Here is a 14,578-nt window from a genome sequence, read left to right on the forward strand (position 1 = left end):
GGTGGAGAGGCGTGATGTTTCTCAAAGAGTAGATAAAGAGGAGAAAAGCATTACCCATTGGCCTTGTTCTGCTTTCAGTTTACTGAAGAACAGCTTCAGTTCCTTCACTGTGATACTGTAGCTGGCCAGCACTCCTAGCATGTCCACCATCAGATCTGAAAAACACCACACAGAAACATACAGAAACAACTGAAAAGATATCAAATAATATATATATATATATATATATATATATATATATAAATTTGGTTTCAGAGATAATACTTGTGAGTAGGGGTTTAAGGATTTGTAGTCGAATCAGAATTGTCGAATCAGATAGAATTCAGATGGTCGACTGATAATCGAATCATATGTTTAGGGGCGGGGGGAAAAATGCATTACATTCGACATTCATCAATACTGATGTTAACAGAAAGAAAATGTGCCTCGCAAATACAAACGGGGTAAACTTTGTTTTATGATTTGATTAAAACATAGTTAATGTTAGCCAGCTGCATTATCATGTTGTTTATTAGCTTCTTACCAGAGCTGAGGAAACTGAAGATTTGCATTAAATAAAACCAAATTATGTACACATAATATGAAATAAATGCAAGAATTATTTGATGAAGCCCATGTGCATGTTTACTCTAAATATATAAAGATTTCACGGAGGAAGTTAACAAATATCCTGCTAATTTTTATGGCTTTGAAGCATAGCCTACTGCCACATAATACTCCATGCAATCGCATAAATATGAGCTGCTGTGAAAACTGCTCAAACACAGCTAGTTTTTTCCAGCCCCTGTTCCAAAATATAAATACTGTGTGATTCTATATAAGTCTATAGAATCACACAGTATTTATATAACTATAAGTCTGCTCTATCTTCAATGCACATACATTTTCACACATATTTTTGTCCGGTGACCTGTCCATTACCCTTTCGAGTGTGAATCCTGAATAAATATGCGGATGTCATTCCAGAAATTTTGTAGCATTGTATGTGGCGATTAATAAATGTTTTATAAAGATTCTGAATGGATTATATATAGCCAAGAAAGCACACAATAAGCACACCTTAGTCTTAGTTCATCACATTTTCATTAAGATTTGTTTTCATGAGTGGACTCATGAGCTTGCACTGGAATCAGCGCTGAACTAAAATAAACCTTATGGTTTTCTCCAGAGCGCAAACACAAATGTTGCATTGGACAGTTTGCCAGATCAGTTTTGGTGAAACTGATGATAGTGAATGGATAATATCTTGAGTTTTGTGTGTTTTCAGCCATTCGTCCCCCCATGTTCTCAGCATCCAAAAATCCAATTAGAACCAGCTGAAATGTTTAGAAATATTTTAGACTTTTCTAGTCTAGACTTTTACTCTGCCATAACAATTTGAGTCTTGTTAAAGATTTAATTCCCTGCAGCCAAGATGCTCCTGTCGGTCAAGGATTATGGAAAGTGAAACTTAAGTCATGAATGGATTTATTCATGCTCGTTTAAAATATTTATTAAAAGCTTCTATCTTTTCAGATTCTTATGTACAGTTTTATCATAACAGGTTGAATAGTTGGGAGAAAATTGGTAGTTGAATCAGACTCCTCCTATCTATTTGGGTCACCCCTACTTCGGAGTAACAATTTTTATACAGCATGAGAGAAGTTTTGCCTGTGCTAAAGCATTGAGGACATGTAAAATCATTCTTCTGTACAAAAGCTGAGAGCACCTGTGATCAAACTGGAGTTAAGCTCCATCATGGTCCACAGATGAATAATGAATCACTAAAACTGTACGCACAATGTTAAGTTTTATAATCTACACTAATTAAAACACTAATGCTTTGTCACTATAAGCAAATCTATATACTGCATAAAGGAATCTATAAAATATTAAATATCTATAAAGTCTATATTTGGAATACCTTGATAAGCCAAATCTGAGCTTTGTGGCTGATTACCTGTGTGTTTTTATTTTTTGTGTCAGTGCTGCAACACTAAATCACTACCGAAACAGACTCATCAGCCAAGAGCTAATCTGAGAGCATCATTCTGCATAGATTCTAAAGAATTTTTACAATACTATTCAGAGCAGAGTGAATTCAGTGAATTTTAACAATACATATATGCTGATGCTCCTGCCAGTATAAAATTATGCAAATTGTGAGAATGTGAGAATGACAGCATCAATATAAAAGATGTATAAAGATATATAAAGAGATGTTTAGTGGCGTCCCTAATTTAAACATCAGTAAAAGTATCCAAGTCAAACAAGTCCAATTTATTTATTTATTTTATTTTTTTAATAATACTTTTATTCAGCAGTGAAGGCATTTATAATGTTACAGAAGATTTCCATTTCAAATACATATTTATCTTTTGAACTCATGTGACACTGAAAACTGGCATAATGGCTGCCAAAAATTCAGCTTTGCCAGCACAGGAATAAATTTAAAGTTTTAAAATATATATTGCAATAATACTTAACAATATTACTTTTGTTATTTATTTTATTTTATTAATTATATTGCTATATGATTTCCCAAAAAAGTGTTCCTTATTTAACATACCTGCGATCATGGTCTCGGCCCGGTCTATGCGTGGAAGCACCAGCTGGATGAGGCCGATTTCTGTGCAGGCCTGCAGGTTTCGCAAGCTCTTCTTCAGCACGGCGGTGAACATACTCCACACTTCAGCTTGGCAAGTGGAATCACATTTATCCAGCAGCTCTACCATGCAGAAGATGCTCTCCGTCTCCTGGATGATAAAGTTCATTTCCAGATCGAACTGTCCGCCGACCAGCTGCGCAGACACAATTAAAGTTAAAGTTAGTCAGAAGTGGGGTCAAAGACAGAAAAAAAAAACATTGTAATAAAAGGGCAAATTGCAAAAAAAACAAAAACAAAGTTAAATGAATGTGAGTAAAGCAAGAATATTAAGAGCTTTCTATATTTGCAACCTGTCAGTTTATGTTGGCTTCATTCCTGAAATTAAATCCGGATTACCAAATCCCAGGGCTGCAGTTCATGCCAATCCCATTGTAAAACATCTGTCAGCATCTGGATTTAAAAAGCCTCTCCACAACTGGATTACTGTGACAGGATTTCCACCTTACCCCAACACTGGCTGACTTGGCCATGAGATGGTATGACCCCTACACTAGAAAGCATGACTCTAATCGCCCATTGTACTGGCGATGGCAGATGCTCCACAGACATGAACTGTAAACCTAGATTAACCTTGAAATGATGATATGTGAGTGCTACACACTGCACACAAATAAAAGCCAACGACCCTGCAAAACCTTTTCATTTACAAATGCATATTTTGGTATTCTGCATCCATAAGTTTATAATTTGTCGGGAAATATAATGGGAAATAAATAATTTAAAAATATATAATAAATATTTTATTATTATTATTATCATTATTATTATTATTATTATTATTATTACTAATATTATTATTATTATTATTATTATTATTATTATTATAACAAATAAGATAAAAGCATAACCCATTTTTTACATTATTGGGCCATGTCGGATGTGAATAAGTATATGAAAACCAGCTTGTATTAGAAACCAGTGATCATGTTTTGTTGTCCTCTGTTTTGTTGCTAAATGTGAGAAATTCATTTAACAGAACATAACAAGGCTCTCTGTATGAGGGGGTATAGTCCGGCAAACATCACAAAAAACTTCATTGCCTCTAGTCTAAATAAACTGTGCACCTCATAAAATGCCATAATTTGTCAGCACTTAACAGTTGTTGAGACATTTTAACTTCTGAACAGTTCTTTATTGCATATGATAAGAAATACAATGCAGATGTTAGGATTAATATTACTGAGGTGGTTGTGGTCACCTCACAGTTATCAGGGTCTGAAAATATTGCTGTCATTTGCCAGTAGACAGGCCATGACCACAATTTGATCAAGGACTGGAGTATAGTGTATAAATCCATAGGCTATTGGATAGGAACTGTCCCATTAAAATGACTGAAGGTGAATTAAAGGAATGGGAGAAGAGGGGGGTTTCACTGTCCGTCTACAGCAACAAAGGCTAACAAGACAGGAGATAAAAGCCATGATCATTCACACACACACACACACACACACACACACACACACGCATGCACGCACACACACACCGTCGCCTCCCCATTAGGCTTCTTCCCTGAATGAGAGATTACTTATGCGAAATATGAAAATGAATGAAATAAATGGATGCATATGATTGGTGGTCCTGCATTTGCCTCACGTCAGGCCTCTAAAATCACCTTCCCTTCACCACCATGGGCTAATATATCACCCCCACCCCTTTAAATTTGCATTCTGGGAAGAGGAGCTGATTGTGTTGTGTGGCACGGAGAACAGCACTCAGATCTGCAGCCACCATGCAGGTGATTAATGGATCTGACATCCTCACAGACTGAACGGCAGTGAATGTGACTTTGTGTGAGCTGAAACCATCCTCACCCCAGAGGATGCACTGAAAGCGGAAGATGCTGATGTCGACCTTGTGTAAAGAACCTGATTTGCAGAAGATCAGCAGGCAGAGATACACATCAAGGAATTTAGTCAATGTTTATGAGTATTTAAAAAAAAATAACCACAATTGTCAGAGGTGTTATGATGGATAATAGAAACCTACTTACATTTTTAACTGTGTAGTAATAGCATAACATTGCTCTCAAAACAGATGGTAAACAGAAAAAATTATCTGTACAATCAGGGCTCCAGATTGCGACCAAATGGTTGCATGAATTAAAACAAATTTTTGTGTACGGTCACACTGGTACATATGAGAAACATCAAATGGCAAACGAAACTGAATGCATAACGAAACCGAGCTACTCTTTTGAACTGTGCAGCGTGTATAGAGCCTGGTTTATACTCGCCGCATCAGCACGAGCGCAAAGGTGCGCGCAGCAAAAATGATGCAAATATCGAGGAAATGATAGATGGTTTTTAAGCTGAAGGAAAGTAAAAGACCACTTCTTAAACCAGAGAGGGTGAACATGTTTATATTCATGTGGGGAAAACACAGGCAAGCACCATCACCGACAGCAAGTTTAGTTTTACTTTTCTTTTTGTTTTCATTTTAAAAAGCCTGTCATCTTTGCTGTTTACCTCACGTTAGGCTATGGATTCTCTCTTTTATTTTATTTCATTCCTCATTGTTTGCTAAATGTTTTGTAATTTATTAGTCAGTATTTAATACAGCATGTGTGTGCAAAAGTGGCTTAAAATGTAGAAGAGGAACTCCTGTTCACAAAGTTCAAATCACAAATAATAGGCTATTGATGAAAAAGAACAGGTTGAATGTTAACCACTGTCGTTTCTAAATAGTTAAATAGAAACTATGATAAAGCATGCATTGATTAATCCCATGTTGTAGCACAAAATATATATACTGTATATAAATTATGACCAAAAACTAACTGAGAAAGTTAGTCGCAAAAGAGTAACCAGTGGGAAGAATGAATCTGAATTTTCACACACACTGCTGTGTACATTATCCCAAAATAGACTCCGTAATATGTGTATGTTTACATGCTAATGCACTACAAATAATCTCACACTGTTCCCCAGCCAGCTGCTTGACTTACAATGTTTCTCTTTGCACATGTACAGTACTATGTGAAGCAGTCGTGTGTATATATATATATATATATATATATATATATATATATTAGAGGTCGACCGATATATCGGTCGGCCGATATATCGGGCCGATATTTGTCATTTTTTAATATATCGGCATCGGCCGATATCCGTGTTTAGTAGCGCCGATTTAAAGTCAGGCACGTCGGCGGGCAGCCCCGTGTTATTGGCGCGGTGGAAAGTGCTGCTGCTGCCACTGCATGTGAAGCACCCCAAGCCAAAACTTTTGGAAGATTTAACAACAGACCTGGGAGATAAAGGTAGTCAGAGAATTTCACTCTGTAAATGGAGTGGAGAAGTTGGCAGCTCTCACAAACACTGCAGCATGATTGAGGGCTCCCTTACTCCGCCCCGCTCACAGACAGCACCGCGCTCGGAGAGACAGCTGTCCTGGAGCTGCCCAGAACGGTGAATAGCATATGTTCGGAAGCATGGTTTGATGCAGACAATAACCAGTTTTCCATCCAACTCATTTGTATTTAGGGATGTCAACATTTGATCATTTCCATGATTGATCGTCATTTAAATTAACGATCAAGTGATAACCTTCATTCTGCAAAATGCGTCTGCAGCGGTATTATTATTATTATTATGTGCAAAAGCCACGTGGAAAAAAAAGCTTTCTCACACGAATTAAAGGGGTTTTAGTCTGAATAAAATGCTAGTAGTAGGACTGTAAAATGAATAAATGTGATTATGATCATTTGATAAAATGAAGAGAGCGCGCCATACGTTAGATTATTTTACTTGACCGTTTCCCGTAAAGGAGACCACTGAATGCGCCTATTTAAATGGTTTCGTGGTGCTTGTTTTTCTTGTATTTTAAAACGCAATGTTTTCAAATGACACTATAGCAGTGGTGCAACGGATCATCATTGATCCATGATCCGTTCATATTAATATCTTCAGTTCGGCACAAACGTGACCCGCGGATTGAATTATGAAAAAAAAAAAAAAGTTCCACTCAGTGATAATGCGGAGCGGAGAAGCTTGAACGCCCCGCGCATTTTGGCTTTCCTGTCAGATATAAAGAAGAAGGAAAGAGGTAAGAGAGAAAAGATTGTGCCAGATCTTTATAAACAGGAGAAGAAAAAAGTTGTGGATGAACTATCCCGAGCATCCCCTGTTGCGCTCAGGGGATTGAGAGCTATGTGACGATAACTGCTTACTTCATCACAGCAGACTGGGAGATGAGAAGTCGGGGTATTATGTTATAAAGAAGATATTATGCCATGTGCACTAAGTTGATTTCATATATTTTAATTTAATAATTTAATGTTAATAAAAAAAGACAAAAAGTATGTTTATTTTTCTTGGCCTTTTTTGCTTTTGCTGATCCGAAAAATGATCCGATCCATACGAGGACGAGCGAGCGCAGGTTTGACTAGATGTATTTGGAGGTTATTGCTCACGTCACGTTCTGCACATATCCAAATGTTTCCATATTCGCAGTGTATCTGAATGTTAAACTATAATATATATATATATATATATATATATATATATATATATATATATATATATACATATATATATAATGTAAACTAGACGGAACAAATCATCCTCTTTACATGAGCAAAAACGTCCTTGGCATAACACCAGAGAGGACCGGTATACGGTGTATTTAAACTGACCAGTGTAACTTTTTAAATGTTTGGTTGACTGTACTTTATTTTAATAATGAACAGACTGCGATGTAAGTTCGAAATTAGAATGAACTTTAGATGTTTTGTGTCATTTATACCAAACACAAATGTTGCTAGTTGCTACTGTGTTTGCAGCACTACTGTTATTTATTTTTTATATATTTATTTTTTTATATTTTCCAGTTTAATTGATTTTTATTTCTAAAATTGTATTTATTTAAATGTATATTTAAGTTTACATTTATGTTCCAACAAACTTTAAAAATTCTACTTGATAAATGTAAATGCTCTAAAACTTTTATGTAAATGATTGACCTATATATATATATATATATATATATAAAACCTGTTTTATATATTTAATACTTGGTCAGTTTATTGATTTGTTTGGTTAACTTTGGACACATTTTTTATTTTAATACCGTGCAGTGCACTAAATTAAGATTCGAGAGATGGTTCAAGTCAGTGCTCAATAAATGATAAGTTTAGAAAGGTTGTGCATCCTCTTATTATTAGTGTGACATTTTAACATGCAAATCAAGGGGAAAACTCCAAGATATCGGCCTTAAAAATCGGCAGCACATATCGGCCATCGGCTGACCCTGACCTCTAAACATCGGCATCAGCTATAGAAAAACCCATATCGGTCAACCTCTAATATATATATATATATATATATATATATATATATATATATATATATATATATATATATATATAATTTTATTTTTTATTTTATTTTTTAATGTATAGGTAAACATTTATACATAGTATATTTATAGTCAAAATCTGTCAGTAGGTTAGTTGGGTAAAGGTTTATACTGTTTCACTTCTGTATTTATGTAGCACAATGATCCTGTGAGGCAAGACATTTCGTTCCACTGTACATCCACACATGTAACGGAATTACAATAAAGCTCAACTTGACTTTGACTTGACTTGTAAGATACTTTGTTTTATACAGAATTTTGTTTCTTCTTATTTTTGTTATCAGTAATGTATATTAGGATGTTTTTTGTAACATTTTCTGTTATTTAGTTTATTAGTTTTATTTGTTTCAAAGATTGTTTTGTCTTTGTGTGCATGTCCCTGTGCACAGTTATACACAAGCATTTGCCTTGTTTCATGGACAAGTTACTTACAATTAACTTGTTATTATTATGGTGGTTATCAATACAGATTTTGGTAGTTTGCAAGACTAGTATATATACATATTAATATCTCTAGCAACCACGGCTACTGATATTAAACCATAAAGTTTGGCGATATGATCCTAAGTCTGGATAAATTTTGAGGTTTATACATATCTAAAACCTCATCTCTTGCTGTGGTTTCTTGTGTAACTTGCTATAAGCTTATCAAGTAACATTGAGCTTTGAAGTAGGGTATAATTTATACATTTCAAAATAGAGAACTTCAATATTTTATTAGTTAGTGTGGTTGTAGATAAACATTTCTTCAAAACCTAAGTTGTGAAATGTTTACAAACATTATTATAAACACTGTAAAGTTCCCCTCACTCCACAACAAATCCTTTCAATTAACAGTATATAAAAAGAACAAGAATTAAAAATATAAGAAGCTATAGCTATATAAACCACAAGCCAAAACTAGGGCTGTGTCGGTGGCTGATTTTTTACCACCGCGGTAGTCATGGACCAACAACCGCCGGTGGCGCGGTGTTGATAAAAAAATAAAAAAAATACTTTATTATAAGGTGCAAGTAATGCGAGTTCGGAAATGGTCCTGTGCTCAAAGGCGCCATTATATGTATATATATGCACATGTCTATGAAATCAGCCCAGCATTGTCTCACTCATCTAACACATCCTATTTAACTCGTCAGTTCGTGTCTATTTGAGAACTTCTGTCAGTGAACGCCACCTGCAAAACAATAAAATAAATATAAAAAAAAATAATGCAGTTAAACAAGAAAGATGCATAAATAAGAAAATTAAATACACCCTGTCTAACAGATGCGAGCACGCAGCGTGACAAAATACTCATTATAATCAGTGATGCTACATTGGATGCAGCACAACACGACATGATAAATCCCCGTCCGGTCTGTGAGGTACTGACACAGAGTTCAAATGTCCTGTGTAGACACTAAACCTGTTGCATCGCGGTGGTGTTGCGTCCGGTTTACTTTTCCACTACCAAGCGAGCTCAATAACTCCTCATCTGCACGCGCTCTCTTTGAAATAGGAATCGTTGCCATATTTCTTGTTACCATTTTTATTTATCGCTGTCTTGTTTGTATTTGGCCAGTTTGGAGAAAGCCTCACCAAACCTCACCAGCCAGCGTTTGCGATCACGAGAACTTGTGCAAACACGGATGGGTGATATGAATGCAGATGGCTCAACACTAAATTAATGTGCTGAATGCTTAAACTATTTTCCTGCGCTGAAATCTGCTAATCTAAAGGAAACGCTGTGTTTGAGGTAATTTGTTAATTACCATAGACTTAAAATTTGCAACTATTACAGTTACAGTATTACACTTATATACAAAATGTTGTATTATGCTTGCTATAGAGTGTGTGACGTCACATGCACTACCGCCGGTGGCAGTAGACAACCGCGGTTGTCACAGCAACCGTCACTGCCCTAGCCAAAACAAATTAATTTAGGTTCAAACGAAACTGAAACCAATGTTGGGTCTCTCATTCGACACAAAATCAAATGTTTCCGTATTTGCCATGTATTTGAATGCCAAATTATAATTTATTATGTACGTCACTCGCATTCCAATATCCACGTAAAACTTAATGTTTTGCATAACATCACGGCGGTACAGGGATAACATTTAAGGACACAGATTTTACTACATGTTTAAACTGAGCAGTGTGGGTTTTTTTTTTTTTTTTATCTGTTTGACTGACTATTCTATTATGATAATGAACAGGCTGCATTGTCAAGGTAGCAAAGCTTAACTGTGCCTACTCCTTTTAGTCAAAGATAATCGGAATTTTAAAAGGTTTGTTTTTGTGTACATTCCCAATAAAAACAAATAATTGTGCTTTTGTAATGTAAGTCTAAAGAAAAATTGAGGAAGTGCTGCAGGTGCGTAATGTGATATGATGAACGTGAATCCTCATGTTCTGTTGTTGGCTGCTTTTGGCACATGTTAAACTAATCCCCGGGAAACAAATGTTAGTATTTTTAATGGGTCACGACACTTATCCTTTCTAATTTAATTATATTCTCATTTAAAATAATCTTGTCTGTTAACGGTTAATAATCGGTTAACGAGTGCCAGTTAGGAAAAATAACCGAAATGAATATCCCTACATTAGACCAAATTACTAACTACCAGTAATAATACCTGCAAGTACAAAATGTATTTATTTATTTATTTTGAAGTTCAGAAAACATCTTTCTCTCATTGTTAGGGTGTTTTTCTTTAAAAAATAAACAAATAGTCTCATTTCATTGTCCCTACAGAAATGAAGTATTAGAAGTATTAATTCAATTGTCTTTGAAAACAAAAAAAAACCTCTCTCTTTTACTTTATCATTCTCTGTGACTCTGCTCTGGAACCCTCCAGGGGAAAGTGGGTGGTTCACACTTCCAAATCCACTGTTATATCCTCCTATAGCTCTTTATCAGTAGTGATCAGAAACCACAGTGGATTTATTTGGGTTTCTTTACCATATCTGTTTTTCTCACACTCTGTTTCTCATACAAAGACTCTGCACTAGCTAAAGATGCAGTCACCAGATCCCTCAGAGGCAAACCGAGCCCTGTGTTTCACCTCTCAGGGCCCAGTGAATCAATAATGGGTGAACAGCTCTTGGTCCAGGACTGACAATAACAAGAGCTTTTCTCCATGGTGAGGTGAACTACACCAGGGACAACCACACACATATAGCTCCCAGTTGCTGGTTAACGTCTTATTTTAGCACTACAGAAATGACGTTTATCCACAGGAAAACATTACCCTCAGTGCTGGGAATATACAGAAATAGAAAAGAGCAGTATTGTTCAGCAGATGAGGGGCAAAATCATGTTCAATCTTAAACACTTCTCAAAAAGCTCTTTATTAAATAATTTCCTGATTTTAGTGCAAGATTTGTAAAGAAAATACACAACAACAAATGACTAAGCTACTTGCAAATGACTAAGCTACTTACCTTTATTTTGATAGGACAGAGCAAAGCTGTCAGGAAGTGAAGTGGGAGAGAGAGGTGGGCTGGATCGTGAAACGTCTTCGAGTCGGGATTCGAATTCGGGATGCCTCTCGCGCAAAGGTGCTGTATGTTGGCACATCAGCGCTCACATTATTTTTTCCCTTTAATGTAACCTAGAGGTGGCTCTATACCACTTTTTCAGAACCGATCCCGATCTGAAACCAAATATTCTGAGTATAGACCAATACCGATATCGACAGTATTTCCATACCTCAATGTGTATTGAACTGATCACCACTCTTTTGTGTGTTATACTCCATCTTCTAAATATTTATTTTTAGACTTTATTATCATAAAAAACAAATATATAATAATAATAATCTATGACAAAATACTATTATAAACTAGTTTATTAGAAAATTCAGTAGCAAAAGTTACTCACGAGTGCACAAAACTTGTATTAAATCTACACTTTAAGTGAAAAAAAAACTTTATTCAGTGGGGAACAAATAATTGTGAATAAGTATTGGACTAAATCTGGTTAAATGTTATGCTTTATTTACATTTTTTTTAACAAAACATTGTCTTCCAGTATAACTTTAGCAGCATATTTTGATCCAGCGGTGAAACGTAGTTTTTAAAAGATAAGAAAAAAGTTCACCAAGTTTAACCAAACAACTATTATAAGGTGTAAAACAGAGACCAAAAATAGCCTAGATATTTTAACTATGGCTAAAACTCAAAACTAAAATAATAATATTATTTAAAAAAATGGATATTATATTTACCACGACCAGTGAAACATTCAAATGTCTATTCAAAAACATAAGTCGGTCTACGTGCTCAGATGAGAGCCGCGTGCGCAGCCTGTTTACATTTAGTTGAATAAATTCGCTCCGCTGGAACAGATGTTGCAGCAACAGCCAGGCACCACTTGACAAGTAAAACTTCTCTGTCCCTGAAACTAATGGGCAGCAAATCTTTCACCACCATTTCAGCGAATAGCTTTGTCGTCTTCTCGGTTCTGCCTGCGATGCATTTAGGTCTTACGGCAAGTGATTCAATTCTCGTCTGAGTTGCCGCTCTGTTTTCGCCAGATATTTTGTGTACAAATTTTAGATGATAGCGCATTGTATTTGTTGTAGATTTGTGTGACAGCTTGGCGCTGCACAGCTTACCCTGAACTGTTTTTTCATCGTTCTTCTCAAAGGGAATCCAGCCATCACTACGTGACTTTGAGGCCATTATTATGTCTTCTTACGTCTTTTGAGGCATCAAGTGGAAAGCTAACCAATCAGAGATCAGGGCGCCACCCAACGTGCTGCCATAACCAATCAAAAAAAATTTATCATAATTTCGATCATCGTTTACATGATCGATCATCGCTGTCGCGGTCGAGTACTCGAGTACTCGATCACTGTTGCACATCCCTAATACATATAAACTTGAATTGAACTGAATTGAGGTAAGACAAACAAAAAAGGCTATTAATAATCTGTTACTGTGCAAAAATTTTATGATATGAAAGGCTACAATCCAGAGGGGCAAAAAGCGCTTCTGTACATCCTGTGCACAGAATGATTCGCTTGAAGTAACATGGAGTCACAGCATGCAGGCACACACAGAACTCAGCATAAAAATGTTCAAAAGGAAAGAGATATTGATGCAAGTGTATTAAATGTGTGTGATAGAGTATTGCCTTTTCTTTTAACAGTTTCAAATCTCAGTTACTATGATCATGAAGAATAATTCATATTGCTACTCCAGTGTTGTGATCTAACACAGGAGAAATGAACAAGATTTAGAAACAAAACGAAACTCCAGCTGGAGAAAGTCCTTTTATGCTAAACCATTTATATTTATTTACAGATCAAGTATAATATTAGGAACACTGAATCATCTTGGAAACGGTTTCATCTTCTTGACTGTCATAACGTGACACACAGTTTGAATTCTGAATGGTGGATGACAGACAGCCACAGCAGAGAGAAGAGTTACGTTAACTTGACTCAAATATTCATCTGTACCTCACATTAAACTGTGGGACAGCTTTAGAACTCTAGGAATACAGTGCACAAAACGTTATGGTGCTTTATAATGTTTTTGTGGATTTGGATTGGACTGAATATCTTATTGGTGCACCCCTAATGTGACCATAGTGATGCCTCTAAATGTGAGCCAGAGAAGGACAAAACTACAGACATAGCAGACTAGAGAGTAAGAGGGAATGAGCAAAAGGAGAACAAATTTATGAGAAAATCTGTTTAGGCCGAAAATGTGAGGGCATAATCTCCAACATACACCAGACATTTGCAGGAGAAGCATTTACATTTTTTTTTTTTAATTTGCAAGTCTAATTAGTTTAATGCTCAAGTTCCTACCCTTGATTTTCCCAAACATGAGTGCAAGCTATCCCTGAAGTAAATATGTAATTCCTGCTGTTTTCTAATAGTGAATTATGATAAAAGCCTATCACTGATCAGAACAAAATGTAGCATCTACAATCTAATGTACAAAGTGTGCAAACTATTTTAAAAAAGCACTTAACGTGAAAAAATGAATGATCTGACTGGACAGGGCTACATTAACATTAGTTCCAGCACAGTGCATTTTCATTTCATTTTAAACACACACACACACACACAATCATGGATGTAACACTTACCAGTGCTAGCAGATCTAATGGATTAAGTTCTGCTAATTCTCTTAATAACTAACAAAGATATTACTTCAATTGACTGACTCTCGTTCAGTAAACAGTGGCAGACCTCTGTACAATACCTTCCTTTTGCACTCTTTCAGTTCAGTTCAATCAGCCTACAGCACTACTAATGGGTCAATGAGACTTATTTTGGTTGGTCAACCAAGCATATTAAGAGTCAGCCAACTAAGCCAATTCAAAAGTACAAAACTGTTTTTCTTATTTTCCCAAACGCTTTTTAATAAAAAAAATTAAGAAATTAATTAAAAAAAAAATGAATCAGCTACACATTCTTTATTGGCTTTTATAATTTTTTCCTGAGCACAAGAAAACTTCATGCTTGAAAGTGGAAAAATTGCATGCTTTTGATAATGGTATATCTTTATAAAACTGTCAAAACTACTGAAACGTACATTTTTCATAAATGCCAGTGGGAAAAAAAAACACTGCCG

General features: G+C 35.6%; 1 protein-coding gene across 3 annotated transcripts in view; it reads right to left on the reverse strand.

Moving 5' to 3' along the window:
* Window positions 1-14,578, reverse strand: part of lrba (LPS responsive beige-like anchor protein) — a 235,502-nt gene that overhangs the window by 191,598 nt on the left and 29,326 nt on the right. For all 3 annotated transcript variants that reach the window (XM_052547153.1, XM_052547152.1, XM_052547151.1), the window contains exons 2-3: window positions 2,549-2,780; window positions 55-155 (exon numbers count right to left, since the gene is read on the reverse strand). In XM_052547153.1, coding sequence (XP_052403113.1) covers window positions 55-155; window positions 2,549-2,780 — 333 coding nt within the window. The remainder of the gene's footprint in view (window positions 1-54; window positions 156-2,548; window positions 2,781-14,578) is intronic.

This window comes from Carassius gibelio, chromosome B1 (assembly GCF_023724105.1).
Source record: "Carassius gibelio isolate Cgi1373 ecotype wild population from Czech Republic chromosome B1, carGib1.2-hapl.c, whole genome shotgun sequence".
Lineage (NCBI taxonomy): Eukaryota > Metazoa > Chordata > Actinopteri > Cypriniformes > Cyprinidae > Carassius > Carassius gibelio.